Here is a 23,336-nt window from a genome sequence, read left to right as displayed (position 1 = left end):
TTGTGCGGAGCTGCGACTTGTTCATTGTAGAGGGCTTTAATGGCCCAAGCAGGGGACCACAGGAGAGTGCACTTTGTTATGTGAACCATCCCTCATGTCTTTCTGTGGCCTAATTACAATGATACAGCTGAAAGCCGCTGATACTTTCCATCCCAGCTCCCTCCTACTACTTCCCGTGGACCATTTGTGAGATAGGAACCAGGCAAAAGGTAGCAACCTGTGTTTAGTACGCCAGCCAAAAATGCCGTCTGTCTGTATGTGTACCCTTGAGCCACATTTATGTGCAACAGCTGAAATAGTGTAAAGTATTTTAGTGAATATTTAGTACTGTAGTGTGTTTGCTTCATGAGCAATAAACTCCGAATTTAATACACTTTCCTTTGTTGGAGGTCAGCAGTTTCCAAAAGCTACGATAATTATGATTCATCAATCAATCAATCAATCAATCAATGTTTACTTATATAGCCCTAAATCACGAGTGTCTCAAAGGGCTGCACAAGCCACAACGACTCAGATCCCACATCAGGGCAAGAAAAACCTCAACCCAATGGGATAACAATGAGAAACCTTGGAGGGGACCGCAGATGTGGGGACCCCCCCACTGGCGACCGGTGCAATGGACGTCGAGTGGATCTAACATAATACTGTGAGAGTCCAGTCCATAGTGGATCTAACATAATAGTGTAAGAGTCCAGTCCATAGTGGATCTAACATAATAGTGTGAGAGTCCAGTCCATAGTGGATCTAACATAATAGTGTGAGAGTCCAGTCCATAGTGGATCTAACATAATAGTGTGAGAGTCCAGTTCATAGTGGATCTAACATAATAGTGTGAGAGTCCAGTCCATAGTGGATCTAACATAATAGTGTGAGAGTCCAGTCCATAGTGGATCTAACATAATAGTGTGAGAGTCCAGTCCATAGTGGATCTAACATAAAAGTGAGAGTCCAGTCCATAGTAAGTCTAACATAGTAGTGAGAGTCCAGTCCATAGTGGATCTAACAATAGTGTGAGAGTCCAGTCCATAGTGGATCTAACATAATAGTGTGAGAGTCCAGTCCATAGTGGATCTAACATAATAGTGTGAGAGTCCAGTCCATAGTGGATCTAACATAATAGTGTAAGAGTCCAGTCCATAGTGGATCTAACATAATATTGTGAGAGTCCAGTCCATAGTGGATCTAGCATAATATTGTGAGAGTCCAGTCCATAGTGGATCTAACACAATAGTGAGAGTCCAGTCCATAGTGGATCTAACATAATAGTGTGAGAGTCCAGTCCATAGTGGATCTAACATAATATTGTGAGAGTCCAGTCCATAGTGGATCTAACATAATATTGTGAGAGTCCAGTCCATAGTGGATCTAACATAATAGTGTGAGAGTCCAGTCCATAGTGGATCTAACATAATAGTGTGAGAGTCCAGTCCATAGTGGATCTAACATAATAGTGAGAGTCCAGTCCATAGTGGATCTAACATAATATTGTGAGAGTCCCGTCCATAGTGGATCTAACATAATAGTGTGAGAGTCCAGTCCATAGTGGATCTAACATAATAGTGTGAGAGTCCAGTCCATAGTGGATCTAACATAATAGTGAGAGTCCAGTCCATAGTGGATCTAACATAATATTGTGAGAGTCCAGTCCATAGTGGATCTAACATAATGGTGTTAGATGTTAACCACATATAAATATATATATACACTATAACCACATATAAATATATATACACTATAACCACATATAAATATATATACACTATAACCACATATAAATATATTTACAATATAACCACATATAAATATATATACAATATAACCACATATAAACTGGCTTGATGCTTGGGAAAGTTGCTGGGGATCAATGTTGGTTCAGATCAGGTAGAGGTTGCGCTGAGCCAGGATTTAATGGCATTTTTAAAATTTAGTAGGGGAGTTGGAATTTAAAGGTGTGTTGGTAGTGCATTCCACTGTGTGGTGGCAAAATAGTAGAATGCATTTTTTCCCATGAGAGTCTTGAATTTGGGGGGGACGAGGTCTGAGGAACTCCCTCTGGTGTAGCACCTGTGAGCATCACTTACTCTGGTGAAATAGTTGGACGGGTACTTGGGGACAGTTTCTCTGAGTATTTTGAATATTGCGATTTGATGTACTCTTTCCTCAACTCTAAGCCATCCCAATTTGGTAAAGTGGGCTTGAGTTAGGTGAGTCCTGTATGGGAGGTTGAGCAGGAGTCTCACCAGCTTGTTTTGGGAAGTTTGCAGTTTTGTTTTTAGTGGCTTGGGTTTACTGGTGAACCATGAGGTGCAGGCGTAGTCCAAATGACACTGTATGAGGGCACCGGCAAGGGTCTTAAGTGTATCCCTGTTGATAAACGCAGACATCCTGCCCAAAAATCTAGTTTTATTATTGATCTTGGTGATTGCAGACTTTTTCGCAGCTAACGAGGTTGACTCATCTATCCATTTGCGGGGCAATTTATAGCGTCTGTCGGCTAATTGTTTGAGTCCTCGTGTGCGACCTTGAATGCTGCACTCAAAGCTGATTAAGCCCCCAGAAGAAAGGAATAAGGAGTCTGAAAAGGCAGGATAGAAGGATCTGTCAATCATGACAATACCCAGGCATCGTTGCGTATGAATAATTAGTCATTCAAAATGAATGTATTGTGTGCTTGCATCCTTGCAAGGAGTGATGTTGTCTGGATCAGTCGTGTCGTTTTTCTCCCCAGATGTCAACATGGCAGGAGAGCCCAAACCATACAGGCCGAAGATGGGCACCAAGAGGCCGCTGTCGTCCCTATACAGGTTGGATTTCTCTCTATGGCTTTATGTTTTATTAACTAATCATACTGCATAGCATGGTGTGTGGTGACCATCATGCAAGTGTGCCATTGATGGACTGAGTTTAATTAGGGCAAAAAACTTGCATGGTAAAACTTGAAGGTGTCATGGAGCTTGACTTGGCAGGTTTAGAAACGGTCCATTCCACCATCATTTCGAGTCCCTTCAGAATCCAGCAGCAGCCTCGGACTGATTCTGTTGTGACTGTAAGGTCATCGTTGAATGCCCTGTTGGGTGGCTGATGTTGTCTGGGATTTGTTTGGGGCCCGCTCTACCCTGGCTCAGCAGACTTAAAGGCCTACTGAAAGCCACTACTACCGACCACGCAGTCTGATAGTTTATACATCAATGATGAAATCTTAACATTGCAACACATGCCAATACGGCCGGGTTAACTTATAAAGTGACATTTAAAATTTCCCGGGAAATATCCGGCTGAAACGTCGCGGTATGATGACGTATGCGCGTGACGAAGTCAGTTTAATGGAAGTTGTGGTACCCCGTAGAATCCTATACAAAAAGCTCTGTTTTCATTTCATAATTCCACAGTATTCTGGCCATCTTTTGCAATTTGTTTAATGAACAATGAAGGCTGCAAAGAAGACAGTTGTAGGTGGGATCGGTGTATTAGCAGCGGACTACAGCAACACAACCAGGAGGACTTTGTTGGAGAGCAGACGCGCTAGCCGCCGACCTCACCTTGACTTCCTACGTCTCCGGGCCGCCAAACGCATCGGGTGAAGTCCTTCGTCCTTCCGCCGATCGCTGGAACGCAGGTGAGCACGGGTGTTGATGAGCAGATGAGGGCTGGCTGGCGTAGGTGGAGAGCTAATGTTTTTAGCATAGCTCTGTGCGGTCCGGTTGCTAAGTTGCTAAGTTAGCTTCAATGGCGTCGTTAGCACAGCATTGTTAAGCTTCGCCAGCCTGGAAAGCATTAACCGTGTATTTACATGTCCACGGTTTAATAGTATTGTTGATTTTCTATCCATCCTTCCAGTCAGGGGTTTATTTTTTTTGTTTCTATATGCAGTTAAAGCACGATGCTATCACGTTAGCTCGTAGCTAAAGCATTTCGCCGATGTATTGTCGTGGAGATAAAAGGCACTGAATGTCCATTTCGCGTTCTCGACTCTCATTTTCAAGAGGATATAGTATCCCAGGTGGTTTAAAATACAAATCCGTGATCCACAATAGAAAAAGGAGAGAGTGTGGAATCCAATGAGTCAGCTTGTACCTAAGTTACGGTCAGAGCGAAAAAAAATATGTATTTCACTGCATTCTAGTCCGTCACTCTAACGTTCGTCATCCACGAATCTTTCATCCTCGCTCAAATTAATGGGGTAATCGTCCGAATCGCTCTAGCTGCGTTGAAAACAATAGGAAAATATGAGGGAGTGAACAACTGACAACGTCACGCTACTTCCGGTAGGGGCAAGGTTTTTTTTTTATCAGAGACCAAAAGTTGCGAACTTTATCGACGTTGTTCTATACTAAATCCTTTCAGCAAAAATATGGCAATATCGCAAAATGATCAAGTATGACACATAGAATGGATCTGCTATTCCCGTTTAAATAAAAAAATGTCATTGTAGTAGGCCTTTAATGAGCATGTTCATGGTTAAAGTTGGAGTCAGGTTGGGCTTATACCGGGTAAGATGTACCCCCGTGCTACCTGCCGCATTCGGGCAGATGGGGCTCGTAAACCGGGTAAGGCAGCCCACCTAGGAGAAGGAAATCTCCAATCTCAAAACCACCGCTGCCTTTCGGTCAACCCACTCAAGGGTAAGGCTAAGGGAGTAAACCCCGACAGAAAGTCAGGAGCCGGAGTCCGGGAGGCGGTTTTGACGTTGCAGCGTCATTCCGGCAACTCCTGCGGCGTGGCTGGTGCCAAGCTGTATCGACACTCGTCGCGCCCTTGGATCCACTAGCCATGCGGAGAGGGGGCTCTTGCTGCCTGGACTACAGCTTGCGTTCCATAGTTCAATGCCCAGGCCATGGATGATGGCTAAGGTAAACAATGTCACAGATATACTTCACCCTGTGATAATGCCAATCTGTACCTGCCAACTAGATGTAGCTGCTCCACATGAGAGACCCACCTCTTGAAATTGAGCAATGAGGTCTCTGCACTTGCTGGGGACATAATGCTCTAACAGACTAAATTGAACGAGCTTATGCGGAATTGAGCCAAATGCATTCGACAGATCAAGCCACAGCACAGAGAAGTTGCCTTTGTTCCAGAATAAGCTGTGTCATAACTCCAGTGTGCTCATTCCTGAAATGCCACCCTTCTGGACGGATGTGTCAATGCAGACGTTCTCTTTAGGCAGGAGCACAGCCGTTTGGAGATGGCACGCAAATAAATCTTTGCCTCAACGCACAGCAGAGAGATGATGCAGAACTCGCCCAACTGGGTAGAGTTTTCCTCCTTCGGGATCCACACTCCTTTGATTGATCTGGGATCTTCCCTTTCCTCAAGAAGATTTGCAGGATTTTCCACAGACATATCAAGAGTTTGGGACAGATCTTGTACACTCTGTCTGAAGTGCTACTTGGTCCAGGAGTAGAGCTCGCCCTCGCTTTGCGGACGACCTCTCTGACTTCCTTCAGCTGCAGCATTGATGTGTCAAACTGCACTTCTCGTTCAGGAGGATCGATGTAGATGTTGCACTCTCCAAACTCCTGCTCTCTTTAAGGGTCGCTGTATATCCGTCTAAGACGTTGCTCTATGTTTCCCACTCCACATCTGCCCCAGTAGGTCCTCTGTGAACTTGAAGGGCTGTCTTTTTTTACACCTGATTTTTGCGACATTTCTCTCCTGTACGAATGCTCCTCAGCAGGTAACTGAGCATTTGTCCAGCTTTTTTTTTTACTTAAAGGCATACTGAAATGAATTTTTTTTATTTAAACGGAGATAGCAGATCCATTCTATGTGTCATACTTGATCATTTCGCGATATTGCCATATTTTTGCTGAAAGGATTTAGTAGAGAACATCAACGATAAAGATCGCAACTTTTGGTATCTGATAAAAAAAAAGCCTTGCCCCTACCGGAAGTAGCGTGACGTCGCAGGTTGAAAGTCTCCTCACTTTTTCCTATTGTTTTCAATGCAGCTGGAGCAATTCGGACCGAGAAAGCGACGATTACCCCATTAATTTGAGCGAGGATGAAAGATTCGTGGATGAGGTACGTTAGAGTGAAGGACTAGAGAGGCAGTGCAAGACATCTTTTTTCGCTCTGACCGTAACTTAGGTACAAGCTGGCTCATTGGATTCCACACTCTCTCCTTTTTCTATTGTGGATCACGGATTTGTATTTTAAACCACCTGGGATACTATATCCTCTTGAAAATGAGAGTCGAGAACGCGAAATGGACAATCACAGTGACTTTTATCTCCACGACAATACATCGGCGAAGCTCTTTAGCTACTGAGCTAACGTGATAGCATCGTGCTCAACTGCAGATAGAAACAAAATAAATAAATCCCTGACTGGAAGGATAGACAGAAGATCAACAATACTATTAAACCATGGACATGTAACTACACGGTTAATAATTCCCAACCTGGCAAAGCTTAACAATGCTGTTGCTAAAGACGCCATTGAAGCTAACTTAGCAACCGGACCTCACAGAGCTATGATACAAACATTAGCGCTCCACCTACGCCAGCCCTCATCTGCTCATCAACACCCGTGCTCACCTGCGTTCCAGCGATCGACGGCGCGACGAAGGACTTCACCCGACCATCCGTGCGGTTTGCGGCTAGCGTCGGCTAGCGTCGGCTAGCGCGTCTGCTATCCAAGTAAGTCCTCCTGTTTGTGCTAATACACCGATCCCACCTACAACTTTCTTCTTTGCAGTCTTCATTGTTTATTAAACAATTTGCAAAAGATTCACCAACACAGATATTAAAGAACTATATGTTTAAACTGATGTTGTTGTTGTTGTGCTGGGACTCTTCACCTGTGAGCGTACTCCGGTTAGGGAACAAGGACACCGTTTTACGTTTCAACTCCTTCTTTATGTATAACTTTGTAGCAGTAGCAGCTAAGCACACTCTCACATACACACTGTTCGACACATTGCCTGAAGGACCCCAGAAAGTAAACATAGCTGCCCGGTAAACTGCCTGACTCAAAACAGACGCAACTTAAGGGTGCATGACTACAATAATAGCTTGTTTATGTCAACAATAATATAGTCAATTATATTCAACAATTATCATATTAAATAGGGAACTTTCTCTTAATCTTAATCACTGACAAAGGGAATTTATAACAACAGATTTCCAGAATACTGTGGAATTATGAAATGAAAACAGAGCTATTTTGTATTGGATTCAATGGGTTCCGAATACTTCCGTTTATCTAGTGACGTCGCGCGCACACGTCATCATACCTAGACGTTTTCACCCGGAAGTTTCCCGGGAAATTTAAAATGTCACTTTATAAGTTAACCCGGCCGTATTGGCATGTGTTGCAATGTTAAGATTTCATCATTGATATATAAACTATCAGACTGCGTGGTCGCTAGTAGTGGCTTTCAGTAGGCCTTTAAGCGCATGGGAGAATAGGACGTTTGGTGCCTAATATTTGAAGCCCGTTCCCCTCCCTACGCTGGCTATGTTTCCACAACATTTCCTGAGTAAATTGGAGCTGGTGTGCTGCTTGTCTCACCCAGCAGCAGCAGACGTTTGCTACCCTGAAATGCCTCGTCAATCAATGTGAAAGTGAAAGCAGGTTGCGATCAGCAGGAGTCCAAGTGCGTCATCATCATTTATATTCTCTCTTCTGTCGTCACAGTGGCTATGAGTTTGACTACGACTACTGCAGAGAGGACTTCTACAGCAGGTATGTTGGAAAAGTCGTACTTTCGTTTTTTTGTGTCCTCGCATTCTCGAAGAAGTCCTCTCGTCCAATAGCTTGATTAACATGCGAGGCAATAAGAGCATTCCCGGGCGCGGCCACCGCTGCTGCTCACTGCTCCCCTGTAGGGATGGGTCAAATGCAGAGGATAATTTCACCGCACCTCGTGTGTGTTTGTGACTCTCATTGGAACTTTAACTTTACAATTATGATGATAGTAATATCAGGTTGCTTTAGCTAATAATCACGCTAGCATGTTGCATTCAATGTTTATTCCCATTCATTTCCCTTTAACTCCCATATATTCCCGTTAATTCCCATGGAAAGTTTCCAACTTTGAATATTCCCGGAATTCTGCAAGCCTTAGACGTGATTGGGCAGAAATTGCAGTCTTGCAAAAGTTCATATTTCTTTCTGTCTTCTTGTCACGTGTCCTCAGACTTTTGGAGTACCACGGTCGCGTGGCGCCGCCCGCCCGGGCCGCCATTCCCGTCAAGCGCTCCCGGCTAGTCGTGCCGTCCACACGCAGAGCCAAGTCCTCTTTTCCCGTCCGGGCTTGCTCTTTCTCTTCTTCCTCCTCCTCTTCTTCTTCACGAGCGGTCAATGTTGGGTCTTCACTCGCAGCCCCCAAACGTATGTTCTTCTTATCCCACTTCAATGTCATTCCACAGTAGCGGAACAAAAGTTCTACCTTTAAGTAGATAACTTCAGTCTATGGAAGCCTTGATTTCCCCCTTAAAACCTCTAAAGGCTTAGTGGCCACATGCGTGGACAGCACCTTTTAGCTCTTATTTCCAAAATTGTGTACACTACTGAATTGGGGTCTTATGGCCACTTATGTGGACACTTATACTGCCATCTGGTGGTGTCAGAAGAGTATAACATACAATGGAATTTGGTAAAAAATAAGAATTAGCATGTCACTAAACATGACGTACACGTTTGTGTACTTATGGACTAAGTACATCATATTAAAAGATGATTCTTAGTTTTTATTCCAATTAGGGTCCAATAAGCCCAAATAGCAAAGAGAAAAAGAAAAAAAAGCATGTAAACAAACAGCTTGGGCCTTAAGAGGTACTTTAGAACCTTTTCCAGTACAAATATTAACACTGAATTATACATCTTGATTTGAATAGTATTTAATAACAATAGGTTACCTATACTGGTGTCCCGATACAACCTGTTCACTTTCGATACCAATATTGGAGTCTTTCTTTTGGCCAATACTGATATTTGTATCCGATTTATCAGGAGGAATCATACATACTAGTGTTGTCCCGATACCGGTACCAAAATGTATTTCGATACTTTTCTAAATAAAGGGGACCACAAAAAATTGCATTATTGGCTTTATTTTAGCAAAAAATCTTAGGGTACATTAAACATATTTTTATTATTGCAAGTTTGTCCATAAATAAAACAGTGAACATTTAAGACAATTTGTCTTTTAGTAGTAAGTAAGCAAACAAAGGCTCCTAATTTAGCTGCTGACATATGCAGTAACATATTGTGTCATTTTCCATTCTATTATTTTGTCAAAATTATGAGGGACAAACTGTAAAAATTGATTATTAATCTACTTGTTCATTTACTGTTAATATCTGCTTACTTTCTCTTTTAACATGTTCTATCTACACTTCTGTTAAAATGTAATAATCACTTATTCTTCTCTTCTTTGATACTTTACATTAGTTTTGGATGATACCACAAATTTAGGTATAAATCTGATACCAAGTCGTTACAGGATCATACATTGGTCATATTCAAAGTCCTCATGTGTCCAGGGGCATATTTACTGAGTTTATAAACATAATATACATTTTAAAATAACGAAAGAAGATGTTGTCATGCTAAAAATCATTGACATAATCATAGTAGTATCAACTAGATACGCTCCTGTACTTGGTATCATTACAGTGGATGTCTGTCTACACACTGTCTGCTTGTAAGTACTCCGTGATTGTGCGCTGCCGAACATGCTCCTCTGCTCTAATACTAATACCGGTATACCGTACAACCCTAATACATGATATTTATTCATTTGCATTATTGGACGTTAAAAAAGGTTTGCTTAAGTGAAACCAGTTTCTATCTCTCCGCCAAGGTCAAACAACGCCTTCATCTGCTGGATTGTTTTGTCACCGCACCGCTTGGCTCCACTCTAGTATGAATACTTACTATACCTCTCTTTAATGTTTACTTATATAGCCCTAGATCACGGGTGTCTCAAAGGGCTGCACAAGCCACAACTTAATATTGTGAGAGTCCAGTCCATAGTGGATCTAACATAATAGTGTGAGAGTCCAGTCCATAGTGGATCTAACATAATATTGTGAGAGGCCAGTCCATAGTGGATCTAACATAATATTGTGAGAGTCCAGTCCATAGTGGATCTAACATAATATTGTGAGAGTCCAGTCCATAGTGGATCTAACATAATAGTGTGAGAGTCCAGTCCATAGTGGATCTAACATAATATTGTGAGAGTCCAGTCCATAGTGGATCTAACATGATAGTGTGAGAGTCCAGTCCATAGTGGATCTAACATAATAGTGAGAGTCCAGTCCATAGTGGATCTAACATAATAGTGAGAGTCCAGTCCATAGTGGATCTAACATAATAGTGTGAGAGTCCAGTCCATAGTGGATCTAACATAATATTGTGAGAGTCCAGTCCATAGTGGATCTAACATAATAGTGTGAGAGTCCAGTCCATAGTGGATCTAACATAATAGTGAGAGTCCAGTCCATAGTGGATCTAACATAATAGTGAGAGTCCAGTCCATAGTGGATCTAACATAATAGTGTGAGAGTCCAGTCCATAGTGGATCTAACATAATATTGTGAGAGTCCAGTCCATAGTGGATCTAACATAATAGTGTGAGAGTCCAGTCCATAGTGGATCTAACATAATAGTGAGAGAGTCCAGTCCATAGTGGATCTAACATAATAGTGAGAGAGTCCAGTCCATAGTGGATCTACCATAATAGTGTGAGAGTCCAGTCCATAGTGGATCTGACATAATAGTGTGAGAGTCCAGTCCATAGTGGATCTAACATAATAGTGTGAGAGTCCAGTCCATAGTGGATCTAACATAATAGTGTGAGAGTCCAGTCCATAGTGGATCTAACATAATAGTGTGAGAGTCCAGTCTATAGTGGATCTACCATAATAGTGTGAGAGTCCAGTCCATAGTGGATCTGACATAATAGTGTGAGAGTCCAGTCCATAGTGGATCTAACATAATAGTGTGAGAGTCCAGTCCATAGTGGATCTAACATAATAGTGTGAGAGTCCAGTCCATAGTGGATCTAACATAATAGTGTGAGAGTCCAGTCCATAGTGGATCTAACATAATAGTGTAAGAGTCCAGTCCATAGTGGATCTAACATAATAGTGTGAGAGTCCAGTCCATAGTGGATCTAACATAATAGTGAGAGTCCAGTCCATAGTGGATCTAACATAATAGTGAGAGTCCAGTCCATAGTGGATCTAACACAATATTGAGAGTCCAGTCCATAGTGGATCTAACATAATAGTGAGAGTCCAGTCCATAGTGGATCTAACATAATAGTGAGAGTACATAGTGGATCTAACATAATAGTGTGAGAGTCCAGTCCATAGTGGATCTAACATAATAGTGAGAGTCCAGTCCATAGTGGGGCCAGCAGGAGATCATCTTGAGTGGAGACAGGTCAGCAGCACAGAGATGTCCCCAACAGATGCACAGATGAGTGGTCCACCCTGGGTCCCCACTTTGGACAGCTAGCGCCTCATCTGCCCCCCCCTCTACACGGAGCAGAAAAAGAGACGGCAGATCAACTGGTCTAAAAGGGGGGTCTATTTAAAGGCTAGAGTATACAAATGAGTTTTAAGATGGGACTTAAATGCTTCTACTGAGGTAGCATCTCTAACTGTTACTGCTAGAACATTCCAGAGTACTGGAGCCCCAATAGAAAACGCTCTATAGTCTGCAGATTTTTTTTGGGCTCTGGGAATCACTAATAAGTCGGAGTTCTTTGAAGGCAGACTTCTTGCCGGGACATATGGTACAATACAATCAGCAAGATAGGATGGAGCTAAACCGTGTAGTATTTTATACCTAAGTAGTAAAACCTTAAAGTCACATCTTATTGATGCACTTAGTCTGCAAGGAACCATACTTGGTCACGTTTTGTCCCTTGTGACTCCCGCTAGTTTGCCCACGTTCACATGCACGCATTTTCTACTATTTCATAGTATTTTTTTCATAGTCTTTTAAATACCCCAACATGTATTATCCGCGCAAAGGAGGACTTTCCGACCCATCTCATTTGACCATGCAGGTGTGCCTAATGAAGTGTCCATCACATCTGTTCTGGTTCATAAAAGAAGCCGTTTCTGAATTCCTATAATGTTTGCAAACTGACAGATATTTCCCTCAGAGAGCACCGTGACGGAATTGAATGCGTCAAGTGTGTTTCTCCGGTACTTCCACATGCATAATTCATGGTCATGTGTGTGCATGTACGCTCACAGTGAAGACGGAGCAGCTGCTCGCCATCAAGAAGGAGCTGTTGCAGATCAAGACCAAGATCGACTCCCTGCTGGGGAGGATGGACAAGTTTGAGAGGCAACATCGCTGTGACGCTGGTAGGATTCCAAAAAAATCATCCATCCATCCATCTTCTTCCGCTTATCCGAGGTCGGGTCGCGGGGGCAGCAGCCTAAGCAGGGAAGCCCAGACTTCCCTCTCCCCAGCCACTTCGTCCGGCTCCTCCCGGGGGATCCCGAGGCGTTCCCAGGCCAGCCGGGAGACATAGTCTTCCCAACGTGTCCTAGGTCTTCCCCGTGGCCTCCTACCGGTCGGACGTGCCCTAAACACCTCCCTAGGGAGGCGTTCGGGTGGCATCTTGACCAGATGCCCGAACCACCTCATCTGGCTCCTCTCCATGTGGAGGAGCAGCGGCTTTACTTTGAGCTCCCCCCGGATGACAGAGCTTCTCACCCTATCTCTAAGGGAGAGACCCGCCACCCGGCGGAGGAAACTCATTTGGGCCGCTTGTACCCGTGATCTTGTCCTTTCGGTCATAACCCAAAGCTCATGACCATAGGTGAGGATGGGAACGTAGATCGACCGGTAAATTGAGAGCTTTGCCTTCCGGTTCAGCTCCTTCTTCACCACAACGGATCGATACAGCGTCCGCATTACTGAAGACGCCGCACCGATCCGCCTGTCGATCTCACCATCCACTCTTCCCTCACTCGTGAACAAGACTCCGAGGTACTTGAACTCCTCCACTTGGGGCAGGGTCTCCTCCGCAACCCGGAGATGGCACTCCACCCTTTTCCGGGCGAGAACCATGGACTCGGACTTGGAGGTGCTGATTCTCATCCCAGTCGTTTCACACTTGGCTGCGAACCGATCCAGCGAGAGCTGAAGATCCTGGCCAGATGAAGCCATCAGGACCACATCATCTGCAAAAAGCAGAGACCTAATCCTGCAGCCACCAAACCAGATCCCCTCAACGCCTTGACTGCTCCTAGAAATTCTGTCCATAAAAGTTATGAACAGAATGGGTGACAAAGGGCAGCCATGGCGGAGTCCAAATCAATCAATCAAAAAAGACAAAGACAAAGGACGTTCAATCTGCTAGTGCAAGGGTGTCCAACGTGTAGTCAGGGTTTATTTTGTTGCTTTTTATCGATGAGGTGGTGACTTGTCCAGGGTGTAGCCCGCCTTCCGCCCGAATGCAGCTGAGATAGGCTCCAGCACCCCCAGCGACCCCCGAGAGGGACAAACGGTAAAAAATGGATGGATGTAGGGCTGGGCGATATATGGAATATACTCGATATATGGCGGGTTTGTCTCTGTGCGATATAGAAAATGACTATGGTGATATTGGAGTATACGTTCTCACGCAGTTGCTTTTAGCTGCGGGCAATGTTCCCGCTAAGGTGCGCGCCTGTGCAATTGCGCACTGCTCAAGCGTCCTCTGCGCACGGCAAATCTATGCCACGCACAAAATCAAATAAAATTAAAGCTGCAAGCAGTGTTGGTCGGGCCCGCATATTTGGCAGGTGCTAGTCCTAAGTGGTCAGTGTATGAAATTCTAACTCTAAGTCAGACCTACATAGAGGTTTTTGTTTCATGTCTCTACGATATTCGTACTGGGAGTTGTGTCTGTGTTTTTTTCCTAGGTGCTGCGGCACAGTGGTTTGAAGGCTCGTAAAATCACAGCAGCGGAGCAGCGTCAGCGCAGTGGTTCTTTGAAGGCTCGTAAAATCAAAACCGTAGCACTTATCCAAACTCTTTCGTCAACTTTTAATCAGAAGGGTTCAATCTCTCTCCTGTAGTAGTTTGAAGCCGAAACGACAAACGCGCTCAGAGGAGATAATGTTTGATGTTTGGTGGCCGTTTTTTACAAAAATTTAGTTTTGAAGGGGAGATTGCAAACTTCCTGTTAATTTTTGATGAAGGATGTCAATCTATGAAATGTAGGTCTAAGTGAGACCTACATAGAGGTTTTTGTTTCATGTCTCTAAGACGTTCCTACTGGAAGTTACAAGCAGTTTTGTCTGAGTTTTCCTCTGAGGAGCAGTTTTGTCTCTGTTTTATTCAAAAATTGCGCTAGAGCGCAATTTTGAGTTTTGGGGTTCGTTTTTTTTTTTTTCAGATCGCAATTTCCACCAGTCCCGATGTGTGTGAAAAGTTTGGTGAGTTTTGAAGTATTTTAAGGGGGTCAAATTACAGCTCAAAGAGGCAAAAATGAGTGTTTTTAGTAATTTTTTGTGTTGAAGGGGAAATTGCCAACTTCCTGTTGGTTTTTGCCCGAGGATGTGAATTTATGAAATGTAGGTCTAAGTCAGACCTACATGGAGGTTTTTGTTTGATGTCTCTACGACCTTCCTAGTGGGAGTTAGAGACAGTTTACTTCCTAGGGCGCGCTAGAGCGCAATTTTGATTTTTGGGGTTAGGTTTTTTTTACTAAACTCTTTGGGGCACGTTTTTCTATGTGTGTGTAAAATTTGGTGAGTTTTGAAGCATGTTAAGGGGGGCAAAGTAGTGTGCAAAGCTGCCGAATAATAAACCTTACAATAACAATAGTGTCCTTTGTCCATGTACAAAGGACTCCCTGTGGGAGTCCTTTGTACATGGTACAGGCGGACCCTAAAAAATAAGCGCATAACAATTTTCGACACACGGACACGACAGAGAAAACAGTTCTCGTCATCAGTGTCCAAATATTGTAACGTCTGTCGAGATGCTTTGAGGACATGAATTCCATCCATCACTTTACTGAGCAAAACTCTTTATTGTCGGCCATAAACACATCACCAAAACATTAGTAAAAAAAATGATATCCAGCAAAAGTGGTCATTTTCTGCAGTACAAACCAGACCAAAAGCAACTTTGTTATATCAACAGCAGCCGCTCGCTCTTTCTCACTTGCGCCAACACATGCACATATGGCACTTAGCCAGTGATGCGTTTACAGCCACACAAAAAGTCGGACAACTCCAACACCACACATAAAGTGTCATTCCAGGTCGTTACACAATGATTTACCAATCAAAAGTGTGCTTATTCTAGTGTCATTTATTAGGAATCTTCATTTATAAATATGAATCATGAAATGCTGTTAGTATATTAAATAAATACTAATAAAAATATATTTTTTACAAACAGGAAGTTGCAGGAATGTACACATGATCCCCTGCTTACATCTCATTGTGCAACATGTGAATGTTTTAATGGGAACTAAATGCAATGTCTGAAAGGGGTACAAACTATTTCCAAAGCAGGACCTCCACCCAGACAAACAATACAAGTACACAGTTTATGAAAAACTATATTTGTTGTTATTGTCATTGTAAGTGGGCCTAAATACTTATATTAGAAATGGAAATGACTGCTGTCATTTGATTATAATAATAAGAGAATGTTGTCTGTCTATCTGTGTTGGCCCTGCGATGAGGTGGGGACTTGTCCAGGGTGTACCCCGCCTTCCGCCCGAATGCAGCTGAGATAGGCTCCAGCGACCCCGAAAGGGACAAGCGGTATAAAATGGATGTATGGATGGAGATGTAACTTGTTATTTAGTCAGGTTTGGGACAGGTGTGCTGCAGGTGTAGCCACAGTGTGCACGTCTGATGTTGCTCACATGGCCTCCACTCAACGCTCACTGACTTTTTGCCTTTGCTCACACATGAAAAATTTGAAGGAACATTGACTGCGGGCATCACACTACAGTCTCTTCTCACTCTTTCTTGTCTCTCCTTCTCACAGAGACATAAAACAAGCGCACCTTCTTACATACGTCACATACTGTCGCGCGTGCAACGTCATACGTCAAAAGTTAGATACTTGTACACCGCTACAATCACAACAATAAACATGCTATTTTACTCTATTTTCCTACAATTTTGCCTATTGAAAATGCATGGGCCAATTTTCAAACAATTCCCGGTTTTCCAAAGCCCCATTTTTACCTCTTGCTGGAAAGTTTTTACAAACCCTGTTTCCATATGAGTTGGGAAATGGTGTTAGATGTAAATATAAACGGAATACAATGATTTGCAAATCCTTTTCAACCCATATTCTGTTGAATATGCTACAAAGACAACATATTTGATGTTCAAACTCATAAACTTTTTTTTTTTTTTTGCAAATAATAATTAACTTAGAATTTCATGGCTGCAACACGTGCCAAAGTAGTTGGGAAAGGGCATGTTCACCACTGTGTTACATGGCCTTTCCTTTTAACAACACTCAGTAAAGGTTTGGGAACTGAGGAGACACATTTTTGAAGCTTCTCAGGTGGAATTCTTTCCCATTCTTGCTTGATGTACAGCTTAAGTTGTTCAACAGTCCGGGGGTCTCCCTTGTGCTATTTTAGGCTTCACACATTTTCAATGGGAGACAGGTCTGGACTACAGGCAGGCCAGTCTAGTACCCGCACTCTTTTACTATGAAGCCACGTTGATGTAACACGTGGCTTGGCATTGTCTTGCTGAAATAAGCAGGGGCGTCCATGGTAACGTTGCTTGGATGGCAACATATGTTGCTCCAAAAGCTGTATGTACCTTTCAGCATTAATGGTGCCTTCACAGATGTGTAAGTTACCCATGTCTTGGGCACTAATACACCCCCATACCATCACACATGCTGGCTTTTACACTTTGCGCCTATAACAATCCGGATGGTTCTTTTCCTCTTTGGTCCGGAGGACACGACGTCCACAGTTTCCAAAAACAATTGGAAATGTGGACTCGTCAGACCACAGAACACTTTTCCACTTTGTATCAGTCCATCTTAGATGAGCTCAGGCCCAGCGAAGCCGACGACGTTTCTGGGTGTTGTTGATAAACGGTTTTTGCCTTGCATAGGAGAGTTTTAACTTGCACTTACAGATGTAGCGACCAACTGTAGTTACTGACAGTGGGTTTGTGAAGTGTTCCTGAGCCCATGTGGTGATATCCTTTACACACTGATGTGGCTTGTTGATGCAGTACAGCCTGAGGGATGGAAGGTCACGGGCTTAGCTGCTTACGTGCAGTGATTTCTCCACATTCTCTGAACCCTTTGATGATATTACGGAGCGTAGATGGTGAAATCCCTAAATTCCTTGCAATAGCTGCTTGAGAAAGGTTGTTCTTAAACTGTTCAACAATTTGCTCACGCATTTGTTGACAAAGTGGTGACCCTCGCCCCATCCTTGTTTGTGAATGACTGAGCATTTCATGGAATCTACTTTTATACCCAATCGTGGCACCCACCTGTTCCCAATTAGCCTGTTCACCTGTGGGATGTTCCAAATAAGTGTTTGATGAGCATTCCTCAACTTTATCAGTATTTATTGCCACCTTTCCCAACTTCTTTGGCACGTGTTGCTGCCATCAAATTCTAAAGTTAATGATTATTTGCAACAAGAAAAAAAGTTTATGAGTTTGAACATGAAATATGTTGTCTTTGTAGCATATTCAACTGAATATGGGTTGAAAATGATTTGTAAATCATTGTATTCCGTTTATATTTACATCTAACACCATTTCCCAACTCATATGGAAACGGGGTTTGTACAATCTACATATTTCAACCGTTTTTGAGCGGTCCACCTTCAAAACTCTTTTCTTAGTTGGAATAAAAAAATGCTCTTGTTTTTTTTCCTACAAATTCCCCTTTCCCGAAATTTCAGGAATTCCGAAATACTCTCAATTTAAACTTGCTACGTCAACATTCTTCAACCGATTCCAAAAATTCCAACACCAACCCATTTATATCATCTAGGACAATTGTACTTGTATCAATGCTTTAAAAAATTCACGGTATTCCCGAAATTTCCAAATTTCCAGAAAATCCCAATTCAAATAGTTGGATGTATTCATAGTTTTACAACAGCCAAAACTCTCAAAATTTTAACGCCGTTTTTAAACCGGATTCCGACCTATCAACCGTCCACCCTTAAAACTCTTCCAATATATCGAATTCAAAATATGTATTCCCTTTTCTCAAAATTCGATGTTCCTGGAATTTCCTGGAATTATACAGCATTATTCACATGAGAATAACAAATACAATCTATTATACAGCATTAATCACATGTGAATACTATAAATACAGTCTATTATACAGCATTATTCACACGTGAATAATACGAATACATTATTGGTACTATTCATTATAAATAGTGCTATTTCTATTGGTATTTGTATTGCTCCATTTGTAGTGTAATAATGCTCATTGTCATTTCTGTATTATTATTTATTTCACTAACTGCTTCTTTGCTAACACTTTTACCACCATATCTGTACATATCCTATTTGCTGATGTTGCTCTATTGTTGTTGTTATTGTTGTGTTTGTTGTTGTTGTTTTTGTTGTCTCTCTGATTTATCCCCCTCTTGTCCCCCCACATCTTATCAATTTAAATGTGTTTGATTGACAAAAAATGGTTGCAAATAATAATCGCGATTAAATCGAAAAAATTATTTATTTTTTTGACACCCCTGCTTCACATATTTCAGTCTAAGATGACCTGATGATGTCGATCCAATTCTCAAAGTGACGCCAGCCGCTCTCGCTTTCCTTAACCAGACATGCCGCGGACACACCAGGCGGCGTGCGAGTGTCACTATGGCGACAGAGCCGAGCACCACTGCGGAGGAGAGGCGGGGGACACCGCCAAGACAATGGAGACGACAGACGGCGGCGACCACTTCTTCGAGGACGAGGGCGCTGGCGACATGGTGGGACGAGTTCCAACTGGTCAAATCATTGGGAACAATAATGCAAGATATGTGTCAAAACTCAAAGATAATTGTCTCTTTTTTTTAAGGTCTTAATTTAACAGAACTGTATGTTTATTATTGTGTTTTACCTTTCTGATATTTTATTTTCCACTTTTTTATTGCAGATAGAGAACCACTTATCAGATATTGACAACTGAGCGCAAGGTCGGTATTGAAAAGATATGCAAACGCAGAGCGTTCAGTTTCCCAAGGAAGAAAAAAAACATTTTCAACTTATATTCAATTGACTAGACTGCAAAGACAAAATATTTAATGTTCAAACTTTTTTTTTTAGAATTTAATGGCAGCAACACATTGCTTAAAATGTTGGCAATTTTATGAAAAGAGTCGTAATTTTACTTGACAAAAGTCACAATTTTATAAGAAAACTAAAAAATGTTGGCAATATTATAATAATAATAGGAATTTTACTCAAACTATTTTACAAGAACAACAACAAAAATTGGCTACATTGTGATAAAAGTCAGAATTTTACATGACAAATGTCACCATTTTGCAGTAAAAAGTCAGAATTTCACATAAAGTCATAATTTTACGAGAAAACATTGCAATATTACAGAAACAGAAAGAATATGTGAAATTGTTCCCAATTTTATAAGCAAAAAGTCGACACATTGTGAGAAAAAGACTGCTTTTATTTATTTATTTAATTGTTTTTTACTATTCATTATTTACTTCAAGTTATTACAGTATGTCTCTATATACATATTTATGTATTTATTTTAAATTAATTTAGGCCAAAGGGGGCGCATTTCAATTTCTTACACACACTTGTTATTACATATGTTGACCAGAGGGGGAGCACTTTTAAAAGCGACACACAGTCGATTTGAAAAATCCCTCCTTTTTGGGACCACCCTCATTTAGATAGATTTCACCACCAATTTTACTCAAACTATTTTACAAGAACAACAAAAAAATTGGCAATATTGTGATAAAAGTCAGAATTTTATATGACAAATGTCACCATTTTGCAGTCAAAAGTCAGAATTTCGCATAAAGTCATAATTTTACGAGAAAACATTGCAAAATTACAGAAACAGAAAGAATATGAGAAATTGTTCCCAATTTTATAAGCAAAAAGTCGACACATTGTGAGAAAAAGACTGCTTTTATTTATTTATTTAATTGTTTTTTAATCTTCATTATTTACTTCAAGTTATTACAGTATGTCTCTATATACATATTTATTTATTTATTTTAAATTAATTTAGGCCAAAGGGGGCGCATCTCAATTTCTTACACACACTTGTTATTACATATGTTGACCAGCGGGGGAGCACTTTTAAAAGCGACACACGGTCGGTTTGAAAAATCCCTCCTTTTTGGGACCACCCTCATTTAGATAGATTTCACCACCAATTTTACTCAAACTGTTTTACAAGAACAACAAAAAAATTGGCAATATTGTGATAAAAGTCAGAATATTACATGACAAATGTCACCAGTTTGCAGTAAAAAGTCAGAATTTCGAATAAAGTAATACATTTACGAGAAAACATTGCAATATTACAGAAACAGAAAGAATATGAGAAATTGTTCCCAATTTTATACAAAAAAAGTCAACACATTGTGAGAAAAAGACTGCTTTTAGTTATTTTAATTTTTTTGTAACTGGTTTTTAATCTTAATGATTTACTTCGTTATTACAGTATGTTTCTATATACATATATATATTTTTTTTAAATTAATTTTGGCCAAAGGGGCCGCATTTCAATTTCTTACACACACTTGTTATTACATATGTTGACCAGAGGGGGAGCACTTTTAAAACCGACACACAGTCAATTTGAAAAATCCCTCCTTTTTGGGACCACCCTCATTTACCCTCACCACGAATTTTACTCAAACTATTTTACGAGAACAACAAAAAAATTGGCAATATTGTGATAAAAGTCAGAATTTTACATGACAAATGTCACCAGTTTGCAGTAAAAAGTCAGAATTTCGAATAAAGTCATAATTTTACGAGAAAACATTGCAATATTACAGAAACAGAAAGAATATGAGAAATTGTTCCCAATTTTATACAAAAAAAGTCGACACATTGTGAGAAAAAGACTGCTTTTAGTTATTTTTAATTTTTTTGTAACTGGTTTTTAATCTTAATGATTTACTTCAAGTTATTACAGTATGTTTCTATATACATATATATATTATTTTAAATTAATTTTGGCCAAAGGGGGCGCATTTCAATTTCTTACACACACTTGTTATTTCATATGTTGACCAGAGGGGGAGCACTTCAAATTGTTACACACACTTGTTATTTCATATGTTGGTCAGAGGGAGAGCACTTCAAATTTTTACACACACATGTTATTTCATATGTTGACACACAGTCAATTTGAAAAATCCCTCCTTTTTGGGACCACCCTAATTTTGATAGATGTCACCACCAGGGGTGCAAATGAGACATTCTCTATTAAATGCAATGGTTTTACGTATTTGGACCATGATTTATGCTATCACTTGTTCACACCTCCTCATATGGAAGCTACTTTTCCTTGTGGATGTCTCAAGAAGGGTTCAAATAATTGCCCAGGTCTGCATAAGAAGGATGTTTTGGTCAGATATTAAGGAGTTCATTGTGGCATTCACTACGCCAACTAGTGGTGGGGAGGCTTCTCACCTGAATTTTTAACATTAATAAACTTCAAATAATGTTGAGATGAATCAGTGGTTGCTGGGGCTTACAGTTATGAATTGCAGTGTTGTGATACCAACCTTTCTGATCTTTTTTTTCCCCCCAGCTGGAGAAGATGTTAGCAGTTTGTGATAAAGGAAGAAGGATTGTTTGAAATGAAAGCTCAGCAATGAAGAAGTGACTCGATGTGTGAAGAAAAAGGACACTCGTTCATCGTCCAAACGGCTTGTTTTGAACATTTTGGACTGCACAGAGCAATCCACACATGCTAAATTAGGAGTACAATACACTTCATGACAGTCTGTATTGTAACTTATCAGGCTCCTCCTTTGCTGTACAGACAATGTACGTTAAAACATGAATGTACTGTAAGAGGAACATATTTGATTATTATGTGTTTTGTCATCTTGTCTCTTTCCCACACAGTATTCACATCACAGGTTTTTTTTTTACTTCCTGTCTCTGACAAGATAATGAAAAGATGACTATATTTTGTATAATTTTATTTTAAAAAATGTAACTGTAAACTGGCCCTCGAAGCTGTTTATTTTATTTCATTTTTTATTATTTTTTACGATAACTAATCAAAACAAAGGCACGTTGACTAAGACGACATCACATGTAAGTAACAAGTAAAAACGAGATGAAAATGTTGACAGAAAGGAAATCCAATCATATTTGTTTGGCAACCTTTTTTGAGCCGAGGCACATTTTTTGCGTTGAAAAAATGCGGAGGCACACCACCAGCAGACATCGTTAAAAAACGAAACTCAGTCGACAGTAAAAAGTCGTCGTCGCAATTTGTTGGATATGACTTTAAAGCATAACCAAGCATGCATCAATATAGCTCTTGTCTCAAAGTAGGTGTACTGTCACCACCTGTCACATCACACCCTGACTTATTTGGACTTTATTGCTGTTTTCCTGTGTGTAGTGTTTTACTTCTTGTCTTGCACTCCTATTTTGGTGGCTTTTTCTCTTTTTTTTTAAACAATTTATTAATTAATAAATAATTATTATTATTACTAAATAAATAAATTATTAATTAATTATGTATTAATTTATTATAATTTATTAAATATATTTATATTTTTTATATTTTTGGTGTTTTCCTGTGTGTAGTGTATTACTTCTTGTCTTGCGCTCCTATTTTAATGTCTTTTTCTCTTTTTTTTGGTATTTTCCTGAAGCAGTTTCATATCTTCCTTTGAGTGATATTTCCCGCATCTACTTTGTTTTAGCAATCAAGAATACTTCAGTTGTTTTTATCCTTCTTTGTGGGGACATTGTTGATTGTCATGTCATGTTCGGATGTACTTTGTGGACGCCGTCTTTGCTCCGCAGTAAGTCTTTGCTGTCGTCCAGCATTCTGTTTTTGTTTACTTTGCAGCCAGTTCAGTTTTGTTTGTATTGAATGCATTGCTGTAGTTGCACAGCGTGTTTTGTTTGTTTGTTTTTTTTAAATAAATATGTTCCTCTCAATCAAGTCCCCCATAAAATATACTTGTTGTTTTATGGAATTTGAAAAGCACATCCTAAAATGTGTTATCAGTGCTGGCCCCTGGCCGTGTAAGTTTATTTAAACTGATGGTTATTCGCTCACTTCATTAGCAGCAATTTATGGCTTTAATCACACTTGTATTTTTATTATCGTTAAGTCGAGTCATTACATTGACTGCTTCAATCATT

The 23,336-nt window shown here is 40.7% G+C and overlaps 1 protein-coding gene across 7 annotated transcripts in view; it reads left to right on the top strand.

Annotated features, from left to right (window-relative positions):
* The window catches only part of LOC133631517 (RNA-binding Raly-like protein), a 106,586-nt gene extending 83,250 nt beyond the window's left edge, over positions 1–23,336 (top strand). The window contains exons 3-9 of one of the 7 annotated variants that reach the window (XM_062023804.1): positions 2,729–2,804; positions 7,645–7,692; positions 8,147–8,340; positions 12,228–12,341; positions 18,786–18,937; positions 19,105–19,144; positions 21,754–23,330. In XM_062023804.1, coding sequence (XP_061879788.1) covers positions 2,729–2,804; positions 7,645–7,692; positions 8,147–8,340; positions 12,228–12,341; positions 18,786–18,937; positions 19,105–19,137 — 617 coding nt within the window. In that variant the 3' untranslated portion in view covers positions 19,138–19,144; positions 21,754–23,330. Of the gene's footprint in view, positions 1–2,728; positions 2,805–7,644; positions 7,693–8,146; positions 8,341–12,227; positions 12,342–18,785; positions 19,145–21,753 lie in introns of all 7 variants that reach the window. The other 6 variants (XM_062023801.1, XR_009821479.1, XR_009821478.1 and 3 more) reach the window with 6 other exon arrangements.

The sequence above is a fragment of the Entelurus aequoreus genome, linkage group LG16 (assembly GCF_033978785.1).
Source record: "Entelurus aequoreus isolate RoL-2023_Sb linkage group LG16, RoL_Eaeq_v1.1, whole genome shotgun sequence".
In the NCBI taxonomy this organism is placed as follows: domain Eukaryota; kingdom Metazoa; phylum Chordata; class Actinopteri; order Syngnathiformes; family Syngnathidae; genus Entelurus; species Entelurus aequoreus.
This window is presented reverse-complemented; position numbering and strand designations above follow the sequence as displayed.